Below are 25,569 nucleotides of genomic sequence, written 5' to 3'. Positions count from 1 at the left end.
GGAGTTCAGCATTTTCAACATGTGCTCTCCAAGTCCTAATACTAAGATCTATGCCCAGACAGCCAAGGCCTTCCAAAACATAAGCCTTAAAGCAAAATTATCGATATTTAAATTATTGTGGTCATTCAGTAATTGTAAACTGGTTTTTGCCAATCCCATTCGTTTTATAAACTCCCAATGATGTCAACATCACACACACATCTATGCACAAACATGACATACCCAAAAGTTTTAAACAGCTTTTCATAATGTTGGGGTTTTAGGAGTTCTCCTGGGTTTTTTTTCTGTTAAAGGAATTTTCCCCATACATGTTGCCAGGGGGACAAATTGCTGGTTAGTTAAGAAAAACAAAGACCTAGCCACTAGGGGAGGGATGCATCTGGCTACCCTTTTGTTTCACCTGGGTGTGTGGGCAGTCGTTCTCCTGCATTTGGACAGAGAGGGAGGCTGCTTCTTCGGCTGTTTTTCCCTCTGCCAGAAAAATCCCGAGATCCCAAAGCCCGCCTTCCCTGCCCCGCTAGGAGCTGGGCTGTGGCTGCCCTGCCTCGCCATTGCTTCGAGCCTTCACTATGTTGTAGCCCTGCTAGCCCTGCCTGACCAGACCTCCGGGGGGTTCCCACTGCAGCTCCGCAGTTTGGATACACCGCGTCTGCCACCCGGGATTTGTGCTCATCCCTGCTGTTCCAGCCTGCTGTTCCCGAGGGTCCGGCCGGACACCGGGATCGGCTGCCCAGGGGTTTGTGAAGCTTTTTTGTTCCATCCCTTCCCGGGATCCCAGGCCACCACTGCCGCATGCTCCCCGAGCTCGCTCCGGAGCGCCCCCTGCAGCCGCGGGGGAACCATCGCACCTGCCCTGCTCACCGGGAGCCGCCAGCGCCCCTGCCGGCTGCGAGCGGAACTGCACCCGAGGGGAAAGGGCCTGACAGCCGAGAAGGCTGGGACTGGGTTCGTGATTGTTTGCTGTTACTGCCATAGTTATTGTTGTTTGTTTGACTGTTTATACACATACAGATATATAATAGTAAAGAACTGTTACTCCTGTTTCCCACATCTTTGCCTAAAAGTCCCTTGATTTCAAAATTATAATAACTCAGAGGGAAAGGGGTTGCATCTGCCATTCCAAGGGAGCCTCTGCCTTCCTTAGCAGACACCTGTCTTTCAAACCAAGACAGATAATTAAGAGGTTTGAAAGGACACCACATGGTACAGACAAGCTTCGATAAAAACACTCAGATTACAGCTGGGTATGATCCTAATTGCAAGCTGCATCTTAGAAATTATTTTCAATTCTCCATCTTGAAATTAAATGCAAACCACACACTGAAAGCACAGTATCAGCAGAAGGCTGAATACCAGTCAGGGAGAATTATATCCTCAATTTATGATAATTAAATGGGTACTCAGTGCATCACTGCCAATCGTTTACAGAAGTCTTATTAGCTGCTCCCCATTCTCTATCAGAAACACACAGGCAATGCCGTTCTGAGATAAACTTACTTTTCAACTAGAGAATATTCTAATAATTTCTGGCTTAGCAACACACGACTCTCCTGCAGTCCTCTGCTGTTGGTTCTCCTCAGTTCAGGAGTGGCTCATCCAGATGGGCTGTTAGCTACAATACCTGAGTCCACCACCAAAACACATGGTACTCCTGGAATATGGGAAGTTACTCTGTTCTGTGTTCAGGGGAAGGAGAAACCTATGACCAATCCAACCAGCCCAGATCTAGAAAATGTTATTAGTACAGAAGAAGGGAAGCAGATGGATACACTGCTGCAGAAACTGTCCTCTCTGGGAAAGGTACAGCTTGAAGCTTTTGAGCCCCGTCAAACACCAACGGTTTTGGAGGAAATCCAGCCTGGCTGAAGAGATGCAGCTTCCTGGCCCAAGTCCAGCTGACCTGTGTAGCTCTGTTCCAGCAGGCCCAAACTGCCTCTGAACAGATCCACTGCCACCATTGTCCCACTGAGCACTCCCAGGTACTCCCAGTTAACCAGTAACCTCCCTTCCCGTTTTAAAAAATAATAGATTGGTTAGGAGGAAGCATCTGAGCAAATTTGTAACTTCCAAGGTTAAATCTGCTTGTGAGGCCTAAATATTTTTATAAAAACAAAAAACCAATTTGATTTCAAATTTCAATCTCAGTATCTAAAGACAGAGTCCTTTCTAGTTCTGTGTCAGAAAAGTACACGATGTTCAGCTGACTACAAATCAGTGTCTGCTTGAATCATACATGGAAAAATTTGGGGATTTAGCAGACCTTTACTAAACATAAACTGTAGAAAAGAATAATGTGAATGCAGTTTTCTAGACCGCAGTCTCCCTTTCAGCAGTCAGACCAGACCTCATTACACCCTCACTACCTTCTGGAATGGCTGAGGACAAGGTTCCGTAGCAACGGATTAACACATCCCACCTGAAGATCAAATCGTAAGGCTAGAAAGGACCTCAAAAGGTTATGTAGCCCATTCCATCAGCCTGATGTTATTGCTGACAAACATTTAGTTGCTTGTTTTTGAAGTCCAACTAAGTCACCTTGATGCCTTGGGGTGGCCAAGGCATCAAGGCATCTAAAAATAGAGGCTAGACAAAAAAAAAAGAGAATAAAAGGAGGTATTTATTTGAAGGACCTTCAAAGGTATGCTCCGGGCAGTCAAAAGGCTACACCCAAGATGGACACTGGGTCACGGGTTCTTCACACTTTTTTAAGTTTGGTCCATTCGCACATCAGGGTTAATTCTCCAATTATAATTTCAGTTAATTATGTAATTACCCCAAGTTTGCCCCCCCCCCCCTTCCCCCCCCCCCACTTTAGTTTACACAAGGTGTCCTTGAAAAGCAAACCTAGAGAGGCTTTGTTCTGTCTAACCAGCATGAGAGAACAGTAGTTAACAGGCCACATGAAACTTCAGTTACACACTAGGCAATACAGGATTTGAAAAATATAAAAGTTAAAACCTAAGGCATCAACCTCCATAGCCCAAAGCAACATCCCAGACACTCTGCTAAACCATTCCCACATGGCATTATGTCTTACCTTTGGGAATTGCCATGTGCCTTGGGTTCACCCAATCCAGCTCCTTCTTCCTACCAAATCCCGCAGCAAACACCAGCAGCCTTGCTCAACTCACTGCTTCTTTTGGAAGGTGGGGAAGGGTAGGGACTGTCCTCACTCAGAGAAGACATTTTCTGAATCTTTGAGGCATATTATGCAAGAAGAGACAATGCCATCAAAAGATATGCCATGTGACTACACAGTTACCAATTATTAACTCAACACTTGTGTGTTACTCAGGCTGCACAAGCCAACACAGCCCCGGCATTCCACTTTGCAACCACTATAGATTGGACTTCATCGTCACTTGTTTCGTGTAGTATACCAGCGTGTCCCAAAGAAGTTTGAAAATAGAATAATTTTGGCACTGTGCTTCAGCATTTGACAATAAAGCAGGGAAACCAGGTGAATCGTGCTGCTTTAATACCGAAATCTGAAATCCGTATGTTCAACGGCATTTCCAATTATACACAAAAAGTCTCCTGCAGCTGAGTCCCTAAAGGCCCAAAGATCTTCTTATCTTTTGGATCTGTCCTTCCTGAAGACAAAACACTCTTGACCCACATCACCTAATGCTCCAGCATAGCAGTTCTCAAAGAATTATTACCAGAATCTGTTATACAGGACAGAAGATACATTTTTGTAACCATCTTCAATCAAAAAGTACAGAATTTTAACTGATCTTGAATAAGTATCCCCAAATTCTGACCACGTAATGCAATGTTACAGGCAGACCCAGCACTTTTTTTAGTACTGACTTCTGACTGGCCACCTATGATGGAAGCTACCAAAATTGTCTGTAGTTGCACAAGCAGCATCACCAAGCACTTGATATCTTCATTAGAAACACACTGGAAATATTTTTCTTGGTACTTTCAAGAGTTAGAGATTATTTTAGTCTTTGATATCAAAACCAGAAAACGAGCACTTCAGCTGAAGTCAGAGCAAGCCTCAACCCCTACAGCTGTCTTTGCCCCGAGCCCCATTTATCTCCTACCGTTTACCTCAAAACAAAATAAATCTCTAAATAATCAGGGTGTGTTCAAGCTGGGTGGAAAACCTGCCAGATGTTCATGCCTTGGCATAATCTATGTGATATGCTCCTAAATTAAGGCCTGCTGCAATAATTCAAATGCATGTTGACAACGCATATTAAGGATTTTATCACTTTTTTTCTAGTTAAAGATTTCACATATATGTTCAACATTACACCTATCTGTATTAAGACAAACTGAAACACAATCTAGATTTTTATTGCAAGTTTACTCTGCATATTTTAATAATTTAATTTACAATCATTAATTTAGAAATCTCACCTTTTTCTTAAAATTGAAATAATATTTCCTTTCTTTTACTAGTAGCTGAAGCAGCATGTTTGAGCTCTAAAGAGCTGCTACAGTTTTCACAGTTTTATACACTTTTGGTGGGTCTGGATCTTTCTTTAATACTTATAAATGTGGCTTAAATCCTTTGGACACTATTCTTACCAATAGATTGGCTTTTTCCTGGGAATATCTGGCTCGATCAAGTCTCTCTGCTCAGAAGTTTGGTCATGGCATTGTCATCGACAAGTATTTGCACTACTTCAAGACAGACAACTTCAACAGCCAGAAGTCTCGTCCCATCCTTCCTTCTCTCCCTCTCCATAGGTACAGAGGATTACAATTTCCACTTTCAGTCATTATTAGGCTAGTTTGGAAAATCTGCCCTAAAGACCCCTCGTAACAGCTCAAGTGTACCTTGAATTAAGAGCACAAATACCTAAAGGCCCTGCCAAAACCAGTATTGCCAGGAACCAAAGCTGTCAAAGGTTGTTTGGGCTAAAAAAAGATTATCACAGTCACAGCTGTTTGACACACAGCAATATCCACATGCTTTCTTCACATCATGGCGAGACCAACACAGGATACGGCAAATCAAATACCAGAATTTCACGGCAACAGACAGTAGCACAATTTACAGGACTATCATAAAACAAAGGGAGAAAATGGTCTTCCCAACAGATTTATCAAAAATTCATTTATTCTTCATGTGTAGAGAAGTTAAGATGTGGTAAATAACACAGCACAGACTATCAGGGGGTCCAGGAGGCCCAGAACAGGCTGGCTCCAACAAACTGTCCTTTGCTGTAGCCTGATCAAATACAAACTACTCTCAAGGCCTCATTAAATCAAGGCATCATGAAACACCGCAGTCTGAAATAAAGACGTTTGATGCCCAAAAGGTCTGTTTTACAGTTTTACAAACAAAAAGTCTAATCCCTGCCGGAGGTTCCTTTACGTAGTTCAAGAAATATTCCCCACACTACTTTGGCAGAATCAGTCTTAAAGGTTCCACACTCAGAATTAATTTCTCATTTTCTAACAGATAGAGAGTAGCTCTGAGATAATTCAGCTGTACCACAAGCAGGGCCCACAGACTCAAAACAGATAATGCTTCAGAGGAGAGGACAGGAGGAAATAAAATAAAAATCAGCTTTATGCATACCACCATTAGACGAAGCAGAGAACTGTTCAATCAGGCTGAGCACTAGAGGACACTTTCAGCACCAAAACCAATGAAATTAAAAGATGAGAAATAGACTGCTGATGTATTATGGACATCATAAGTACTTTTAGAAACACTATCTTCCTTTTCCCTGAAGGTGGAAGAGAATATTAACTCTAGCAGGACTCCTAAGTACCTCAAGGGTATCTCTGATTTGAGTCCCATCAGCGACATTCAGCTCTGTAACAATCCCAAGAGATTCAGAGACTCCTCAGCCTTCTGGTTCCTTATGATAATCCCTTGAGTGTAGATGACAATGTGAATAATCCAAGAAAAGTCCTACTGGAATACAGGAAGGAGAGAAAGAAGGCCTAATGTTACTCAAAAAAGTTTATTCCACCCCAACTGACAACATTACATTGATCTGAACAAGTGCTGATTTAACTCAGAGGACTTTAAATACTCAGCTTCAGAACACTGTTTAAGCCATTTCTCCCTCATTTGGTCACCTGGGAAGTCCCCAAGTTTACAATCAAAAATTCGTCTTACATTCAAATGGGAAGAGCAGCAGTGGGCAGACAAGTCTAGAAACATGGCCCAAAGGCAGGACTCGGAGCAGGGCTGCACAAGTGGCAGCTGGTGATGACTCCAGTACAGCTGTAATGCTTCCTGCAATACCTTGTCCAGTGTAACAACACAAGTGCTCAGCAGGCACACACAAACAAAGCCACCAGTCCTCCATCTTGTATGGAATCACAAGAAATGATGGCCCAGAGTCCTCATGTCACTTCACAACAAACAATTCGTTATTCCTCTATTCGGTCCACAGCAGTAAGATGGAACAATAAGATACCATATCCCTCCCTGAGCACAGGATAACCTATGTTTTCCCAAACACCACTGAAATCTATGACCTCCCTCTTAATACATTAAAAAGTACAGGACCAAAGTATGCATCTCTGCTAATGATATCAAGAAAAAAATCTGTGCGTTTATTCCCCTCCTGCCTGACAGCAGCTGTGCAGTTTTTCCAGTAAGATGAGGACAATCCTCAAGTTCAAAGTAATGAAAGCAACAACTAATGTCCTCCCACATATGCTCCTTACAAATTATAGCTGCACTCTTTAACTGCTCTTCTACCAGCCCATTCCTCCGAGTGCATCTCTGCTGCTGTTGTGAAGATCTAACAGCAGTGATGAAGAGCCCTTAAACCTCTACAACCCCCAGCAGCTCTTCATCCAACAAAATCAAATCCTACAGCAAATTATCCTCTCTTCCGTCCCCAGCCACCATGCACTTGAACTGCAATTACTCCTCTTCTATACTCATTTTTCCTGGTTGAGCAGGGCAGGGAAGATGCCAAGGCATTTATCCATCAAGTCACTGTCTTCTCCCATCAACCCAACCTTTCTTTCTCCAGTAGGAAGCACCAAGATATCTTAAAATGCCCACAACAGTCAGTGTGGCAAACTAAAAAGCAGGGCAGCTTCAGTTTCCATATAGATTGATTTAAACAGAGCTTTAAATTGCTTAAGTTAAAAGTTTGTGATAGAATTCACTGCCCAGATCAGTTTATTTAGAGACAAAAATCATCTCACTGGATCAAGCTATGGTTACGTGTTAGGACTTCCTAGGACAGAAGAAGCAGATTTTACAAGTAGCCAGGATATCACAGTATACTTAACACTGAATACTTAAATAAAAGGACCTAATTCACCAAGAAAATGTACCTTCATACCATGCACTAAAATGAAGAAACTGAGGACAAAAAACCCTCCAACCCCCTATACTCAGGGATGGGGGCAGCCTTCTCAAAATGCTTTGGTGCACTCCCTCAACAACACTTCAGACAAGCATCATCTGGTTTTACTGCCACAACAGAACTTTCTCTTTTCCGATAAAGATCAAACTACATAGGAATATGCAGGTTAGAACAAAAACTAATTGCTACAGGAATCATCCCTGCCATCAAAAATAAATAAATAAATAAATAAATAAATACAGCTGTAACTTTACTTACACTAACCTGCACTTCTAGGTCACTGGAACACTGTTGTGCAAGTAACCTCATACCAGAGCACAAAGAAAGTGCAGTAACAGCATCCACAATAAGCTGTGTTCTGCAGCAAGGTGAGACTCTCAGGCAGACTGGAAAGAGGGGTACAGTTTGTTGACAGTGATACCAGGTACATTCTATGAGGATGATATTCTACATATAGCTACAGCCATATTCTAGGAAACAGGACACTATTTACTAGGGCTCTGGGTCAGTGAGCACTTTAATGATAACGAGCACTATCACTCCAAGCAGCAGTCCCACCCTGCTCTTAACCATTAGCACTCCAATTCTGTTGCACACCACTTCACCCTTTTTGTCAGCACATCTGTACTAACACGATGAATGGGATCAAGAAACCAACTCGGACCAAACCCCGTGGGTAGAAAACAAAACTAAAGCAGTTTTAACTTAGTGTGGTTCCCCAGTTCAGCTTACTTTACACTTGGTTATAAACTTATGCCATCAAATCAGAGCTGAGGGTGAGGGAGAGTGAGAAACTTCCATCAAGACCTGTTCAAGTTTAAAACCCGCCCTTGGTCTGTATGGCCAAGCTTTTGCCAAGTGCTAAGCAAGCCAGGTTCTCTGGTTACTGCAGCCCTCTTCTCTCTGGCACACATTCACCTTCCCTCCAGCAGGAAAACGTGCCCAGCACCTGCTAACCTGCACAGGCACTCCCATCCCTGCTGTTACCTCCCTACAGAGGAGCACGCTCAAACCCCAGCACAGAAACAAGCACACCACAGCTGAGGGAAAGTTCTGGAAGTGCTGCTTTACCCTAGCAGGGCACTGCCTGCTTCTCTTGCAACAGGCACACTCATTTGGATCACCCAAACATGATCACCGTACCAGCTAACTTTCACGAAGTTATAATGGCATCAACCAACTTCAGCACATTTGAACAAGCCTTGTTTCCTTAAGAATTTAGGTTTGAAAAACAAAAAATTATCACAGGTACACCCAGACTTCGGCACAGATTGACCCCAGGTGGCAGGAGGACGCTCAATAATTCGGATGCCCATGATAGGAAAAAGGGAGCAAGTAATAGCTGCCCAGATACCTTAGGAGTATGGTGTATGTCTTGGGGCTCTCAGCAAGAATGATCTCCTTCAGCAGAAAGCTCAGTGGGGAATTGCTTGACACTTTTTTTATTGTGAGTCTTTTTACTTCATAGGTCATCACAAAAAGCTGGTTGATCCTAAGTAAATAGCAGCCATCATCAATCTTTGCCTTTTTAAATCATTACCCTCACCCTCAAAGAAGAATAAGAAGTGTTGCTCATATCAAATATTGGCAGAAATTCTAGTTATCAAATGAGACATCTTGTATAGAGAAAACAAGAGACAAAACTACACAGGAGACTTTATGTTCCCCCAAAGAAAATATCATGTTATGAGGTTCCAAAGGTTCCCCCAAAGAAAACATCGTGTTATGAGGTGCCAAAGCTGGCCCCACTACACCTCCCCTGTCTAAAATTCGGGAATAAACAGTGTATGAAAGTAGCATTAATCATTTCAGAAAACAAAAAAGCTGGAGGGAATACTTTCCAAGACTGACTGGTTTTGTTTGGATACCAAGACAAATCAAGAAAGCCGTGGAACAGCTGGAGCAAGGCTTCCAGGGCAGTCAGGGCTGGAGCACTTGCATTTGGGACTGGAGGAGAGGCTGTGGGAGCCAGGTTTGGTCAGCCTGAGGTAGGGAAGGCTCCAGGGCACCCACAGCTACCACATGCCTCCAGGGAGGGGATTGAGAAGATGAATCCAGGTTCTTCGTGTGGTGGGAGGACAAGAGAATGGGCAAAAGTTAAAAAAGGAGAGGTTCAGACTGGATGTACAGAAAATCTTTTCCACCACGAGAACATTCAAGCAGTAGCATGGGCTGCCCCAAAAGGCTAAGATGTCTCCATCCCTGGAGGTTTTCAAGCTCTGGGCACTTGGTCTGACCCCAGAGCTGTCCCTGCTGTGAGCAGGAGGCTGGACAGGGACCTCCTGAGGTCTCCTCCAGCCCAAGTCACCTTGTGATCCTGCCAACTTCAGGAAGCCCGTTGCAGGGACACAGGGTTCTCTATTAAGAGGTTAAATTTACTAATTTTTTCCTTCATATACTCTCAAGATAATTAAATAACTGGCTTCGTCTTGCTGAGACTCATTCAAACAGTATTCTGGTTGATGCCTTTCCAGGACAGACAAGCATCACCTCTACATCATCCTGACCAGGAATCAGTACCAGAACATGCTCACACAAAGACTGCAATTACCTCTGCTCTACCCTCCTCCTTCAACAGTGAAGAAACACTGCAAGAGGTGCATCTTGGGCCAGCAGACAGCAAAGGAGCAACCATGAAGACACACAACAGATGCAGAAGTTAATGGAGCTACTGATGAGTCTTTGAAAAGAGACCCACAATTTGAATTATTAAAGCAGTAAAACCTTTAATGAAGTTGGTTATAGCCTCATCATAAGGCTACAGGAAAACTACCTACTGGTTCATCAGCACTGGAATTTCTAAGCAGTGTTCAAGCCCTGTAATTCAAGCACTTTTTATTCTACATTTGTGCTTGTGCTAAAAGCCACAATTTACCAGGGCAATGCCAAATTTAACTGGTAACTGAGCTCACATCTTTTTAAAATGCAATTGAGACAGTCATCTATCAAACTGCTAAACTTCTGAATCCTAGCTAACCCCATTTTGAACATTAACATATAAAATTGGCATTGAAGATCATTTCTCTAAAGTGAACAAACACGGACTAAAGCTCAACACTGGCTTATAAAATGGATGTGCTCGGAAGTTTCTGTGCTATTGTGTCAGAAATCCTATCAGTGATGTTTTGCTTAAAAGTGACTTATTTTACATCTAGCAGGATACATGAAACATTTACTGTAAGACAAGTGCCGCACGAGATTAATTTGATTTATGGGGAGTACTTGTAGATTCCCCAAGCAGCACAAATAGCATGGATACAAATTTTCAGTCAGATGAGATGAACAAGTTCACCTGAACAGGGAGACTTGAACTGTGCACGCTTCCTAAAATATCTTTTAGGTTCTTATCTCCTAAAAGAACCCTCTGAAAGGTTTACTCACCTTACCAGATGCAATGCAAATCTTTGTGAAGCAAGTCAAAGAATGACTCCAGAGAAGTATGTAGGAAACTAGATGGGAGAGAACACACTCCAATATTCTTGACAGGTGACCTTGAAAAGGATAAGACTGGGAAAGCAAAAATCCCAAAAATCTGTTGCAACATAGGAAGATGACTTAAAAACAGACTCTCCTGCAACTTTTCAAAAGACTCAGTACATGTAACCTTATTTGCTCTTCCTGGAAGACTTCTGTAGGAGGCTCATGTGTTCCTCAGTTCTCACAGGTTGACTGAAGGGGCACAATCCCTTCAAGAACAGCATTTTAAAGGACAGCTGATTCACACACATGCAGAAAGCAAGAAACTAGAAGTGGAAGAGTTAAGGTAATCCAGCTAGAAGTCCCTTTCTTCCCTGCTCATCTTTTCAGCAGCTCAATTCTTGCAGAGTCATTAGTTCACTAGTTATTCAACCATTATATTTTCACCTTAGAAATCTGGCTCACTTCTGTCTAAAATTCAAATACACAGAAGAATGATTTCTAACAGAAACTTTTCTGTCCCTCCTTAGTGTTAAGACAACGAAGACAGCAGAGACTAATTGCTCCATGTCTTCATTTGGCACAATGATTTGTTAAGCTGCCCTCTCCCATTGTTACACTTTGGTCTATTCCTTCTTCATTACAGTTGGACTGAGCCTGTCCTGCCACAGTAAAAAGGAGGATGTCCTCCTCTTTAAGACAGGGGACTAACAGACCTGGCTCCGAGTGTCTGAGGCTCTATTCCCAGTTCCCTTTATGAGCTTGGGCTGCAGTAATCTGCAGCTGCATTTCTGCCCTATGCAAACCAAACAATTTAAATGTACACTCTGTGGATGTAAGAAGCATTTCACAGCTTTTGAAGGAAACCTCCCCAAGCATACCTTCTACACAGAGAACAAACCCCAGTGGTCTTTAGAGGCAGAAGGAAGGTGATGGACTACAGAGTGCTTGAAAAGTTTGGAAGGGGGACTGTCCTGTTGTTTTAGGAAGAGATAAGATTCTTGATGACAGAGTCACTGCCTGTAACACATTAGTGCCCACATGCTTCAGTGCTGTTGCTTTGGCACAATACAAACAAAGCAGTCAGGAAAAAGCAAGAACAACCCAGGATGAGGCTGAAGTGTGGGAGGAACAAAGAGAGGAGAAACAGGTGATTCCTGCCCACAGCTTGCAGGTAGGATCTCCAGCTTGGCGCAGCAGAACGCTAAGGAAGAGCCTGGTGGTTCAGGAAGGCGACAGGGGCAGGGACATGTGTGACTTCAGTGGTAGGGCCTCCCAAAACACAAAGCAGCCAAAGGACACGTGCAGTCACAGGAAGGAACAGGGAGCCAGAGGTTACAATACTATTAAGACACATCTTACAATAAAAAAGCAAGACTTTTACTGGTAGAAGATTGCTAATAATAAGGCATTTAAGAGCATTTTCATAATGTAAGAGGAAAGAAAGAATGAAGAAGTTTTGTGACAGCATAGGTGTACTCACCTGGAAGAAAAAAAGGTTCGTAAACTCACTATTAGATAAAAAGATTACGTTTTTTTTCTTTTTTGAATAAATAAATTTGAGGTAGGATCTGGACTAACAGAAGGAAGCAGAGATAAAAGACAAGATGAGGAGGAAGGGAAGGATTTTGAGAACCAGCAAGGAGAGGCCGCTGAAGTGTTCCAGAACTTTGGACAGAAAATGCTTTCAAAATGTAAAATCCTCATCGAATTCACTCCTTCTAAATCCTTCCCAAGCCCTCAACTCCTCAGAAGGAATGTGCATGCCCTTTTGGCATACCTGCTCCTTTTCCATGAGGTGTTCTGGAAGGGTCAGGGGTGACACAACACGATCAACCGGACATTTAGTACTTTACAGCTACTGAAAAGCCATTTGTAGCACACGACGCTGCTTTCCAAAACCACTAGAGAACGAGGATCTGAGCATAAGTTCACCCCAAAGCCTATCAAAGTTCAATGAAGAGTGAACGTATCAACGTGAGGTATCTCGTTCTGTCGACTTGAGGGACTCGGGAACGGTTCTGTTTCAAAGCACAGCCCTGGCAGCCTCACTCCTCTCCCAACCGCTCAGCTGACCGTCCCCAGCACCGACCGGCTGTGTCAGCCGTGACGGAGAGCTTCCAGCCGATGGCGAGGGCTGAGACACTACTCCTGCTACTCCCGTTCTCCCAGAGCACCTCCCAGGGCTGCGAGCACTGGTCCCGCTCCACCGCCGGGGTCAAACTTCGCGGTCGCTCCGTAACGGCGGGTTACCCCGCCACCTCCTTGGGAAGCGATAGAGAATTGCGGCAGGGAAGCGATAGAGAATTGCGGCAGGGAAGCGATAGAGAATTGCGGCAGGGAAGCCGGTGGACTCTCCTACCCTACCCGCGGCTCTAAGGCACCGGCGTGACCTTGCTGAGGAGCCCCTAGGCCATGCGGCAACCAAGCCCGCCTGCGCGCGGGGCTCGGGAGAGCGGCGACTGGGTCCCCCGCACCGCCCCGGGCACGTCCCGCTCACCGCCCAGCGCCTCTGCGAGGCCTGAGGGCTCCACGTCCGCTCGCTCCCCGCTGTCCCCGGGCCGCCCGGCCGCGGCCTCGTCTGCCCGCCGTGCTCCGGAGATACTCACCGGAGATACTGCGCGCACAGCAGGCTCATCCTCCGCCGCTCGCCGCCCGTCCCACCGCGGCTCTCACAGCCCGGGCCGGCCCGCCGCCCCCGCGCCGCCGCCGCCGCCGCCTCCCGCCGCCGCCATCTTCCCGTGCAGGGCCCGCGGGGAGGAAGGGGCGGGGTATCCCCGCTCTGCACTCCAGTCAGGCAGGACTGCTCACGCCCCGCCGGCCCCGCCGCTCCGGCCCCTCGGCGGCCCGGGTAGCCCCGACTTCGCCGCTCCGACACCGGCAGCGTCCGCTCGCCACCCGTCTACCCCGCTGAGGCGCCGCGGCCCTCCCGCCGCGCAGACTGCGCTTCCGAGCCAGACCCCGCCCCCGCCGGCACTTCCGGCGGCGCCATCGGCAAACTCTTCCCCCGCCCGCTGCCTTGGCAACCGAGGGGGTGGCGGGGCGTCGCCATGGCAACCGCAGTGCATCCCGGGGCCTGCATCTGCGGCCTAGCCCGAGCAGCGACAGCCGGCTTTGTCACATCTCCCCTCTCGTCCCTCGGAGGGGTGGCTTGCCGAGAGGCCCATGGCGCTGGCGGAAGCCGCAATCGCAGAATCATAGAAACAGAGAACGGGGCAGGTTGGAAGAGACCACAGGGGGTCATCCGGTCCCACCTCCCTGCTCAAGTAAGGTCATCGGAGAGCACATGGCACAGGACTGTGTCCAGACAGGTCTGGAATATCCCCAGTGAGGGAGACTCCACACCCTCTCTGGTGTCTGTTCCAGTGCTTGGTCACTGCACAGGAAAGAAATTCTTCCTTGTGTTCAGGTGGAACTTCCTGGACATCCATTTCTACCCGTGGTCTCTTGTCCCAGTGCTGGGTCCCAGGACGCAGAGTCTGATCCTTGTTCTGAGCCTTCCCTGCAGACAGGGACAGACAGGGATGAGGTCCCCTCTCAGCTGGGTCTCCTCAAGGCTGAACAGCGCCAGGTCCCTCAGCCTGTCCTTGTGAGAGAGCTGCTCCATGCCCTTCCTCATCTCTGCAGCCTCCACGGGACCTGCTCCAGGAGCTCCAGGTCTCTCCTGTCCTGAGGAGCCCAGACCTGGACACAGCACTCCAGATGTGCCTCACTAGGGCTCAGCAGAGGGGTAGGATCACCTCCCTGACCACTGGGAATGCTCTTCCTGATGCATCCCAGGGTTGTGTTGGCCTTCTTGGTCACAAGGGAACACTGCTCGCTCAGACCCTCAGCACAAAGGTGGTAGTGGCCTTACACTTTTGTGACAAGAAAAGTTTCAGCGGGAACAGCACATGTAGGCTTGGACTTCCCACAGAGAATCGTAGCTCTATCAGTCTTGGAAGAGACCTTTAAGGTCATCAAGTCCAGCCATCAACATTGTTGCTGAGGCACACACCAAATGAAGGGGAAAAAGGAAACTTATTTTTATTGAGGCCATTATCACTCACTGACTCTTATTCTTCATAATTTACAAGCTGAAGTTAACATTGGAAAGAGACTGAGGGCAAAAATATGTCAGTAAGGAATAAAATGCACGAATAGGAATCACACCCATTTTGCAATTATAGAATAGAATCGTGAAGGTTGGAAGAGACCTTTAGGATCATCAAGTCCAACCATCAACCCAGCACTGCCATACTGCCATGGTAACTCCTAAACCACTAAACACGTCACCCAGTGCCACATCCAGATGCCTCTTGAACACCTCCAGAGATGGTGCCTCCATCACCTCCCTGGGCAAGATAGGAAGATAAGAGGGAGTCACAAACCAGACCTCCTGTTCCCTGCCTACTTGCCACACGGGGGATTTCCAGGGTTTGGCAGCTTGGATGTCTGGCCCGAAGGATCACTCCAAAATGTCCCAAGTGTGACTAATCTAAATTACCCAAAGCCCCTGATGCTACCAGCCCCACTGCCTGGGAGGCAGCAAGGTCAGGCATGGGATGGGTTCCGCACCAGGGCTATGGCCCAGGGATATGGCCCATGGCTGAGGAGTTGGCACATAGAATCCCAGCATGGTTTGGGTGGGAACAGACATTGAAGATCACTTCATTCTAACCCTCCTGACATGGGCAGGGACACCTTCCACTCAACCAGGTTGCTCTGAGCCCTGTGCAACCTGGCCTGGAATACTTCCAAGGATGGGGCAGCCACAGCTGCTCTGGGCAACCTGTGCCAGGGCCTCACCACCTCACAGGGAGGAATTTCTGCTCAACATCCCATCCAACCCTGCCCTCTGGCAGTGGGAAACCATTCTCCCTTGTCCTGTCACTCCATCCCTTTTAAACTGTCTCTCTCCATCTTTGCTGTAGGCTTCCCTCAGGTACTGCAAAGCCACAGTTAGGTCACATTGAAGCTTCTTTTCTCCAGGCTGAATGACCCCAATTCTCTCAGCCTTTCCTCTTAACAAAGCTGCTCCATCCTTCTGATCATCTTGGTAGCCTTGTCTGGACTCTCTCCAACAGCTCCATGTCCTTCCTGTGCTGGGGACTCTGGAGCTGGACATAGTGCTCCAGAGGGTCATCTCAGCACAGAGCCAGGACATGGGTACATCAGGCAGTAACCTTGCACCTGGGTACAACATTCTGTCACAGTTCAATTTTTACAATTTTCCTACTATTTATACCATATGGTCCCACCTCCCATGCTGACTTGGTGTTTTGTTTTGTGCTCCAACTTGTCTTTTTATGGCAGGAAAAATCCCACTGAGTTCAGTGTCCATTTGAGCACATGGGCCAGCCTGAAGAAGTGAAGCAGAGGACAATTTGGGATCAGATGAGCACAAGGTGGCTGGCTAATGCAAGCTGTGTTATTTGAGCCTGTAAGTGACCCTGAGGACAAAATGAAAGATCAGGTTTCTAAAATAAATCCCCCACATTTTTTCAGGTTGGAAAAAGAACTTTTTTAAGGAAATGATTTTCAGGGCCCCACATGTTCAAAGAGGACCCTTGCAAGGCTGCAGAATGGTTTTCCTGGTTTCAGTGTAACCAGGGCTGGGTGAGCTGTGGCCAAACCTCCCATGGAATCCTGTGCAGCACCTCAGGCAGGCACTGCAGCAGGGCCTGGGGCTTGGCTCCATCCCTCCAACCTCTCGGCTGCAGAGCAGGAGCAAACTGGTTCAGCGCTGGGCAAACTGGGGCTGCTCCTGCCTGCCTGGAGCCTGTCCTGTGATAAACCAGGCTGAGTTTGTACTCTGAGATTTTATCTCCTGGATCAATGCACAAATGCAGCTCTTAGAAGCTGCATCTCTCAGGGCACATTGTCCAGGACTCTCCCTGGACCCTTCACACTGTCTACGTGATTGGGAGCCTTATCCTTCTACTCCTGAGGCAGCATGCTCAGGGCATCCTGCACCTGATTGTGGCCTTCCAGTACCTGAAGGGGCCAACAAGAAAGATGGAGAGGGGCTTTGGACAAGGGCCTGGAGTGACAGGACAAAGGGGAATGGCTTCAATCTGCTAGAGCTCACCTCATTCCACCCCCTCTGCCATGGGCAGGGAGACCTTCCACTATCCCAGGTTGCTCTAAGCCCCATCCAGTGTGGCCTGGAACACTTCCAGGGATGGGGCAGCCACAGCTTCTCTGGGCCAGGGCCTCACCACCCTCACAGGAAAGAATTTCTTCCCAATATCCCATCTAACCCTGCCCTCTGTCAGTATAAATAAAGGCATCCCCTCTTGTCCTGTCACTCCAGGCCCCTGTCCAAAGTCCCTCTCCATCTTTCCAGTCCGTTCCCTTCAGGTACTGGGAGGTCACAATTAGAACACCCCTAAGCCTTCTCTTCTCCAGGTGAACAATCCCAGTTCCTGTATCCTTTCTTGATGAGCACAGTTCTCATCCAGGAGACCACAAAGTGCTCCCTGGAGGCATCACACTTGCACTGCATCAGACACAAGGAGAGGCAGCATCAACTCAGAGACTGTCTTGTTTAGTCTTGTCTGAGTACAAACCACTTCCAGAGCCATCCTGAAAGACCAGAGAGGTTCCCATGGGGCAGAACTGACTTCTAAGTCTTGGGCAGTAAGGAATAGGCAGCCCTGGGTATTTTCAAGAGAATCTGTTGGGTGTCCCTGGCAGTTTTATTTAACCTGCTTAATACCAGTATAAATTGCCAAGCAGAGCCACACCTAAGGGCAGCTGCATGAGGAAACCTGTGGTCCATCAGAACAACCTGCCCCATCACAAGGTCTCCGTTCTCCTTTTCTCGCTCCTCTTTAATATCTACCAGTCGAAGATGCAAAAAAAGTCACAATCTTTGCAGGCTTTTCCTTGATTTTCAGGGCTTTTCCTCTGAATTGGGAGATCTTTTTCTTCCCTCTGAATTTCTGCACTGTTGAAATAGATCTGTCCATTAGGACAGCCCATACAAGAGTTTCTCTCCCACACCTTCTCTTCTTGACTCTCAGAAGGCTCTTTCACAACTCCAGATTTGTCATCAGATTGTCCCACATAACATTTTTGAGGGCTTGACATTGCTGCTGATTGCTTTGCTCTATTTCTTACGAAATTCTAATGCAAACCTTTTGCTGCACACAGCAACGGGGTAATTTCCTTCTATTTAAGGGGGACCCCCTAGTCAATCTCCCCTTAGTTTTGTTCCAAGAGATTTGTGGTAAAATAAGCAGATTTCTCATAGAGGTCAACTTGTATTATCTTCTTTGCTTTTTATGGGTCAATAACTAGCCTACCATTTTATTAATATCACAGCATGGGAAAGGATTTGGTCCTCAGCGAAGGAGCGTAGACCAGAGACCCTGTGAACCCATTGAATAACCCCAGCCCTCAGCCACAATGCAGCCAAAATACCCAGGAGTGAAGCTGCTCTGCTCTCCAGAGGGAAAGTCGTGTAATCCCAGATGTGAATCCATTTTACATCCTTCGACTGCATCTGTCACCATACGAGCTCAGCATTTCACAGACCTTGTATGTGGTTATTCTCAAACCACTGATTTAGCACATCCAAGAGGAAAGCAAGGACCATCCCCCCTTAACAGATAGTCAGGGGAACAGAAGAGATTTCTTCAAGGTCATTTAAGACAACAATGGAGAGGTGGACCACGTGGAGCCTGCTTCCATCTTTCTTCATTAACGCTAACATCTTTAATTGTCCAGGGATATCCTGTGAGGCTTACTGAATCCAAGGTCTTCCCTTTGTGTGTGGATATTCTGCCCCTGTTTTCACGCACAGATGTCACACTGGACAGCCCTCTGTCTCTGAGCCAAACGTTGGCTTTTATGTCTTTGAGACATCACATTCTCCTGCTGCTCGGGATGAAAATCTGGGACCAAGGAAAGATGAGTGTACAGCTCAACAGCTGAATAATGAAACATCAAATTCTTTGCAGGTTTGGTGATTGTTTCAATCTAAATGTTGTGAATGTGGGAAATTAGCACTCGACAGCATCTGAAGGAAGAAACAAAGCATGAAGATACCTAAACAACCCTAATTTTGTCCTCTCTTCTTCCTGATCAGTAATTATCTTACCATGATTAAAATGTATTTGCTATCATCCCAGATTATCCTACTTAGATCTTGAATTGTTAGTCACAAAAGCCTCATCTTACCCTAATAATAACCTCTTTTCCCCCAAATATAGTCTGTATGCAAAACTTCAGGAATTTCAGCTGTGTAGAGATTTGTTAAGCCTTCATTATTCCCTTGCACAGATCACCCAGAAGAGAGAAAAAATTTTAAAATAGGCCGTAGTTCTTAGAGAAATTCCTTCCAATCCTTATAATTCGTAAAGTAACAGATTTCCTTTTAATTTTTCAAGAATAAGTGCTGCACGTTCTGGGCAGAAGTACCCTTTCACACTAACTAAAAGCTAACTCACATTTGGAAGGGAGAGAGCAAGCAGCCATACCCAGGCATCCATGCTGAGTGCCTTGGCCTCACTCCCCATCCCAAGAACCCAGCTCCGATCCCACCTGTGCAGATTGATCCAAGCTGTAACCTCAGAAACAGAGACATTAAAAGGACTGCCAAGCTAATTGCATCTGTGGCCAGTGTTCAGCTGGTGTTGCTGAATGTGGGCAAGAGGGAAATCAGTTCCCAGGCTGACCTTCCCCAGGAGATACCCTCAAATGTCAGTCCAGCATCCCAGAAACACTGCACAGCACTTGGAGTCAGTTTGCAGAGGCCACAACCAGGGTGTTAGGTCCTCAACCTCGATAGATCTCTGGAAGCTTTATCTCATGGCACCTTTTGGCATTTTCTTCCAGTGTATGATGAACCAAGCCCTGAGAAGAGCTCCTCGTGCTACTCATAAATTTTCAGACCTCAGTTTTAAGTCATGTCTTTCACTGACTGCTCTTCAGCCTTGCTTACTCCTTCCTTGTTTGAATGTCTACTTCTACCATGGGTCTTCCAAAATGGAAGGTTTTACCCTTTGGGCCAGGCTGTCCCATCACATGTGGCCTCAGACCTGGTCACCATGGGTTTGGCAGCTCCCTTCATCTCAACCAGGCTCCCACCATAGCAGCTACCCCCGAGTGCTTTGATTTACTGTCCTGTGCCAATGTTCCGTGAGCCACTGGTTCAGCTTGGCCTGTCCAGCCTGGCCATATCTGCCAGTTCAGTCTCGCTTCCTTATATTTGCAAATCCTTTCCCTCCCATGGGCTGGGTTTGCAAGCCTGAGTTTTGGCTAGATACATTCAGATTATATCTCAAAAGTGGGTGTAAATTAAAAACCTTTTGTGGGAACCAGGGGTTTTATTCCAACTGGGCCACCAAGTGAGCAACTCCCTTATTCAAGATCTTTTGCTCCTTAATTCTCAATGAAAAGCCTTTTTCTTTTTTTTTTTTTTTTTTTTTTTTTTAATTTTCTTTTGAAGTGCATTGTTGCATCACAAAAAATTCTTCAAGTCACAGGGCTGGCATGTGGGGAGCAGAACTGAATCTGCTTCTTAGCCCTGGTCAGAAAAGGCTCCAAAATGCCTTTGGATGTGTGCCAGGATGTGCCAGGATGGGTTCACAGATGGTTTAAGCCCCTCTAATTGTCCTTTTCTCTGATATATTTGGGTTCTTTTGAAGAGTTTGCAGACTGTCAGTTTAAAAGCCCTAAACTGGAAGGTTTCCCTCCCTCCCCCCGAGCCCAAGACAAGGGACAAGGTACTGTGAGAACTGAGGGGTCCCCATCCCACACCCCAGTGAACACAGCCATGATCTTCCTGCCTTCTGCATGGCCCTCTGATCTTGGGGCCTGGCTGTGCAGACAGTGAAGGGCTGGACAAATCCATGTACAGAATACCCTTGGTGTGAGCCACAGGCCATCTTTCAGGTGTGCTTAACAGGTCTCAAGTCCCACAGGCAATGATTTTGCAGCGCTGATATGAGCTCCCCATGTAGGCAGGTCCCTGTGTTTCTCCATGCTGTTTTCTTCCTCAGAGAGTAAACCCCAGCTAATCATCCTTCTGCCCTCTCTGTTCCTGCTGCACCAGCTCTGCAGATGGCAGATGGCCGCTTGCCACCGTGGGCTGGGTTGGAGTCCAAATCCGCTGGGGGTCTCGGGGTGCTCTAGCGCTGCACTACAATCACAGGGAGGGCTGGCAGGGAACATCTGGCTCCTGCGGCAGGGGCTGTTGTCTTCAGCCGTGGGAAATCTGTACCCACGTGTTCAGGGAAAGCAGCAAGAAAAAGAAAATACATGCTGGGTTGGAAAACATTGAGGGGGGAAAAAGGTGAAATAACCACTGCACTGCCTTGCAGGCGTCGCTCCCCCACCAAAATCTGCCGCTGCTCCCCAGCCGGCAGCGTTGCTAAGTGACAGCTGATTTACTACATCACTCACCACCCGGCAGGCAGCAGGAAAGCAGAAGAGCTACCAACAGGGCTGCCCAGACCTCATCCTCACCACGGCCAGGTGGTGCTGGCCAGACCTTGTCCCCACCATGGCCAGGAAGTGCATAACCCACGTGTGGGCAGGTGATCTTGACCTTTCAGTGGTGTTTAAGGTCAAACCCCCATGTGAAATGGAAGCAGGCAGAGAGATTCAGATGCATGGCAGGAGCTGTCAGGACCAGTGGGATGTGTTTGGCATCACCAGGCAGTGGGAGAACTTGGCCACAGGCAGTTTTGTCCATTTTTGCCTTCTGCAACAGCAGCATTTTATGCTCCTACAGCTGCAGATTGTATAAGCTACAGAAGGGAAAACATGCTCCCCTGCAAAATTTCCTATGCAAAATTAGCAGGGAATGGAGTTAGGATTAACAAAAAATGCAACTGTCTCACTTCAGCTTCAGCCTCTTCTATATAAAAGGAATCAGTGAAGAAACTTCTCATAAAGGGCACCCCCCCAATATTTCATATCAGTGCAGTTGTACTATCCCCAAGGGAAGGGGGTAGGACACCATCCTTGCTCGGTACATGCAGGAGAGGAGCACTCTTTTCCCGGCTGACAAGACCTGTGGTTTTAAAGGCAGAGTTATGCTGAGCACACCACCAGTGGTAAACTGCAGAGACACTTCTTTTCCTAAGGTCACGAGTCTCTCCTTTTCAGGGTAAGCTTGGAGGAGCAGCACCGGAAAAATCCCAACACAACCCCAAAATCTAATCCCGTTGAATGGGATTATATGTCCATACAGATATAGTCAGAAGGTGGAACACTGTCCCCTTACTGACTTGATGGGTTTTCTTCATTTATTTATTACCCTTTCCCCATGCAGCCAATGAAAGGGATGAATGTGCCTCCCATGGCCTTTCTTGCAGCTGAGCCCAACAAGCAAAGGTGACACTGATGCTTTTAGGACACCTCATCCCCCCATCTTCCAGCAGTTCTGCCACATCTGTGCCACCTACTAGCCCACTGTCATGGGAGTTGAGAGCAAAACTCTAAGAACCTAAGAATTTTCTGTTTGCAGCAGCAAGCTCCCCACCTGACCTTCTGCTGGTAAGAAAACAAGATTCCTTGAAGGATTTTTGCCTGTAGACAGACATTTACAGCCTTAACAACATTTGTTTTCTCCTACTTGAGAATATTTTCCTAGTATTTTTGTTGTTATTTCTTTTCCTATGAGAACCTCTGGCCAATCTTGTAAATTGCTTTCTCCATTCCACACTGCATGCACTATATGTGTGGAGTTTTTAATGGCTTGTTTAAATTCTGGCATCTCTGTCTGCTTCCTTACTTATCCCCAACCTGCAAAGCTTATTCAAAGGGGGCTATCAGCTCTCAAACTCTCCCTGGAAGTGTCCAAGGCCAGGTTGGATGGGGCTTGGAGCAAAGGTGTCCCTGTCCATGACACAGGGCTGGAATGAGGTGATCTTTCAGGTCTCTTCCAATCCAAACCATTTGATGATTCCATGATTCTGTGAAACACCAGTGGGTTTTGAGCCAGCTTGATCCCAAAAAGGATCACCCTGCTAATATATCCCACATCTCCCTGGGGATCAGGATGAAGTCGAAGTGGAAAAACAGGGAACAAGAGGCAGAACACACCAGCTGTCTCAGCATCTCTCTCCCTCAACACCAGCTTAGTCTGAATTAAAAATCAGGATAAAAATATAACCCCAGAGGTGTTACCACACCCCTGTGCAGTGAGAAACCCCCCCTTGTTATCAATGTGTGCTTCTGAGAGTGTGAGTGCAGCCAGGGCCTCCACAACAAAGATTTAACAAACAGATTCAGCATCATCTTGGGTTCATCCCCTTGTGGTCGTGCTCCTTCATGTCATTCAGGGTGATGAGTATCCCAGTACCTGGTTGAGCTGGGAGGGAAAAAGTTTCCAAGCAAAGGACTGGGAATAATTATTCTTAACAGGACAAGGAGAAGCACAGCCCACTGCTGTGCATAGGGCTAGAAGCCTCTGCGATGAGAAGGCAGAAATGAGTGTCTGGGGAGTGTCTTCTTAAGGAGGAGGAAGACAGATGAAGGTAGAAAGGGAGACCTGTTGGTGGCAAATAACTCACTGCTGAGAGGAAAATCTGTGTGTAGGAGCCAGAGATAAGGCCAGGACAGCCTTCGGGAAGCGGCTGAAGGCAGCTGCCTGCAGCTCTCCTTCAGTGGCTGTAAGCAGAGAGAGCTCTGCTGACCCTTGCTCAGGGCAAGGAGCTTCTTTAGTGGAGAACAGCAATGCTGCAGTCCTAAAAATGACAATTTTAGAGAATTAGACTGTTGGATAGTCTAGGACTAGTTTACCTTGCCGTAAAGACTGTTTTTTGGTGAATGCATAGCATCTATTTGATGTTGGTCTCTTTCGGGCAATGAAATGCATGTGTTGGGTGAGGCTGAAGCCCCCCAAGTTGTTTTCCCCATAGAAGCCCAGAAAAGGGTGCTGCAGCAATGTTGTGCTGGGACTGGAGCAGCTGGGAGGCCTATGCAGGTCCCAGGCTGGGAAGACCTGAGCAGGACAGGGGGAAACACACATAGCTGCTCATGAGCCCCGAGTTGTGCAGATCACAGAATCAGTTAGGCTGGAAAAGACCTCTGAGGTCATCAAGTTCAATCTATGACTGATAACCACCTCATCAACTACGTTATGGCACTAAGTGCCACGTCCAGTCTTTCGTTAAACACCTCCTGTGGTACTGTGACTCCACTGCCTCTCTGGGCAGCCCATTCCAGTGTCTGATCACCCTTTCTGTGAAGAAATTCCTCCTGATGTCTGTCAGCCTAAGACTTTGTCTCCTTGTCTTGTTGCTGGTTGCCTGGGAGAAAATACTGACCCCCCACACACCTGCTTTCACCCTCCTTTCAGGGAGTTGTAGGGTGTGATAAGGTCACCTTTCAGCCTCCTCATCTGCAAGCTAAACCTCTTATTACATCTCCTCAGTCCTGGAGATGCCAGTGTGTCCCTGCTGCACCTCTGTGTGTATGTGTGTGTGTGTGTGTGTATAGAGCGGATGCGGATGTGTGCCCATCTGTGTGTGTGTGCGTGGGCACATCTGTGCCGGGGCGTGTGCCCATCTGTGCCGGGGCGTGTGCCCCTCTCCCTGCCGCGGGGATGGATGTGTGCCCATGGGGTGTGCACATGAGTGTACACGCACACAAGCGCGTGTACGACCCCGCGGGGGGCACGCCCCGGGCCGTGCTGACGAGGGGCGGCCCCGGCCCCGCTCCCGCAGCCGTGGCGCCGCCCCCGCTCCCTCCCGCCCCCGCTCCATCCCTCCGCCCTCCTCCCTCCCGCAGCCGCACCGAGCAACAGACCGCGGCGGGGCCGGGCTAGGCCGCATCATGACCGAGACCACCAAGACCCACGTCATCCTGCTGGCCTGCGGCAGCTTCAACCCCATCACCAAGGGGCACATCCAGATGTTCGGTCAGTGCCCGCGGCGGCGGGGCGGGCCGGGAGGGGGAGGAGGTGCCTGGGGGCTGCACCCCGGAGTGGGAATGGGGGCGCTGGGGGGAGGTGGTCGGGGCGCGTTTTGGGGCGCAGCTCCGCTCCAGGGGACCGCGGCGGGGCCGGGCGCTGTCCGCAGCTGGTGGTGCTGAAGGCGCCGCGGGCGGGGACCGCCCGGGCCTCCCGAACCTGTCATCCATCCCTGGCAGCTGTCCCCAGACCCTTGGGACTGTTCCTCTCGGATGGCCGGGTTCCCCGCTCTGCACTCACCTTTTCACTGTCCCTCCCCCGCAGCCCCCGGCGTCGGTCCTGGCGCTGTTTGTCCGCTGCTACTCGCCCTCGGGTCTGCGAGTCTGCAGCCGCTGCAGCACTTCCATTTCCTCTGACCAAGGAGGAGATAGAGCCAAGCAGCCACAGCCAGCTACAAAAGTCAACAAAAATGCAGGCACTTAATGGAGATACTGGAGTACCCAACCATTAGATTGATACTAGGTCGAAGAAACAGGAAATGTTCGTGTGAGATAATGGATATTACCGAGCATCCTTTTGATGATACAAATGATGGGGATGCTAGAATTACTGCTACAGCCTGCTTAGGCAAGACAAGAGGGAGGGAAGGAGGAAGAGAAGGAGGGAGGGAGAAAGGGCAGTCTCCATCAAAGGCAGTCTGACATGCCATAAATACTGATGGTTTGGTTAAAGCTCAAAATCCCTATGCAAACAGCAGCTCACTGGGGTGGGGAGGAGTCCTGTGAGAGTGAAGTGTCCACTGCAGACCACTGAAAAAATGGGAGTACAAAGATCAGCTCTTCTAATATCCCTTCTTGGAGTGCAGAGACAGGATTCATCCTCTATGTCTGATAGGAGATTAAGGCTTGGAAGCAGATACAGAAGGTCTTGTGCTACCAGTGGAGAAGCATTCCTGGGGTTTCTAAAAGCTGTATATAAGTTTCTAAGTATATAAACTAC

The 25,569-nt window shown here is 47.6% G+C and overlaps 2 protein-coding genes and 1 long non-coding RNA gene across 7 annotated transcripts in view; 1 reads left to right on the top strand and 2 right to left on the bottom strand.

The window, feature by feature from the left end:
- Nucleotides 1-13,660, bottom strand: part of SMG7 (SMG7 nonsense mediated mRNA decay factor) — a 53,098-nt gene extending 39,438 nt beyond the window's left edge. For 3 of the 4 annotated variants that reach the window (XM_039555727.1, XM_039555729.1, XM_039555728.1), the window contains exon 1: nucleotides 13,331-13,660. In XM_039555727.1, coding sequence (XP_039411661.1) covers nucleotides 13,331-13,359 — 29 coding nt within the window. In that variant the 5' untranslated portion in view covers nucleotides 13,360-13,660. The remainder of the gene's footprint in view (nucleotides 1-13,330) is intronic. The other variant, XM_039555730.1, reaches the window with a different exon arrangement.
- A 6,483-nt stretch (nucleotides 13,661-20,143) lies between these two features.
- LOC109145585 lies at nucleotides 20,144-25,244 on the bottom strand. The gene is made up of 3 exons (XR_002047045.2): nucleotides 25,136-25,244; nucleotides 24,871-25,021; nucleotides 20,144-20,925 (listed from the first exon to the last, which is right to left on the bottom strand). It is a non-coding gene; the product is annotated as an uncharacterized LOC109145585 (long non-coding RNA).
- NMNAT2 (nicotinamide nucleotide adenylyltransferase 2) overlaps nucleotides 24,406-25,569 on the top strand; it is a 31,502-nt gene continuing 30,338 nt past the window's right edge. The window contains exon 1 of one of the 2 annotated variants that reach the window (XM_039556536.1): nucleotides 24,406-24,579. In XM_039556536.1, the coding sequence (XP_039412470.1) occupies nucleotides 24,495-24,579 (85 nt within the window). In that variant the 5' untranslated portion in view covers nucleotides 24,406-24,494. The remainder of the gene's footprint in view (nucleotides 24,580-25,569) is intronic. The other variant, XM_039556535.1, reaches the window with a different exon arrangement.

This window comes from Corvus cornix, chromosome 8, assembly GCF_000738735.6.
Source record: "Corvus cornix cornix isolate S_Up_H32 chromosome 8, ASM73873v5, whole genome shotgun sequence".
In the NCBI taxonomy this organism is placed as follows: Eukaryota; Metazoa; Chordata; class Aves; order Passeriformes; family Corvidae; genus Corvus; species Corvus cornix.
The sequence above is the reverse complement of the archived record's forward strand: the minus strand, read 5'-3'. Positions and strand labels throughout refer to the sequence as shown.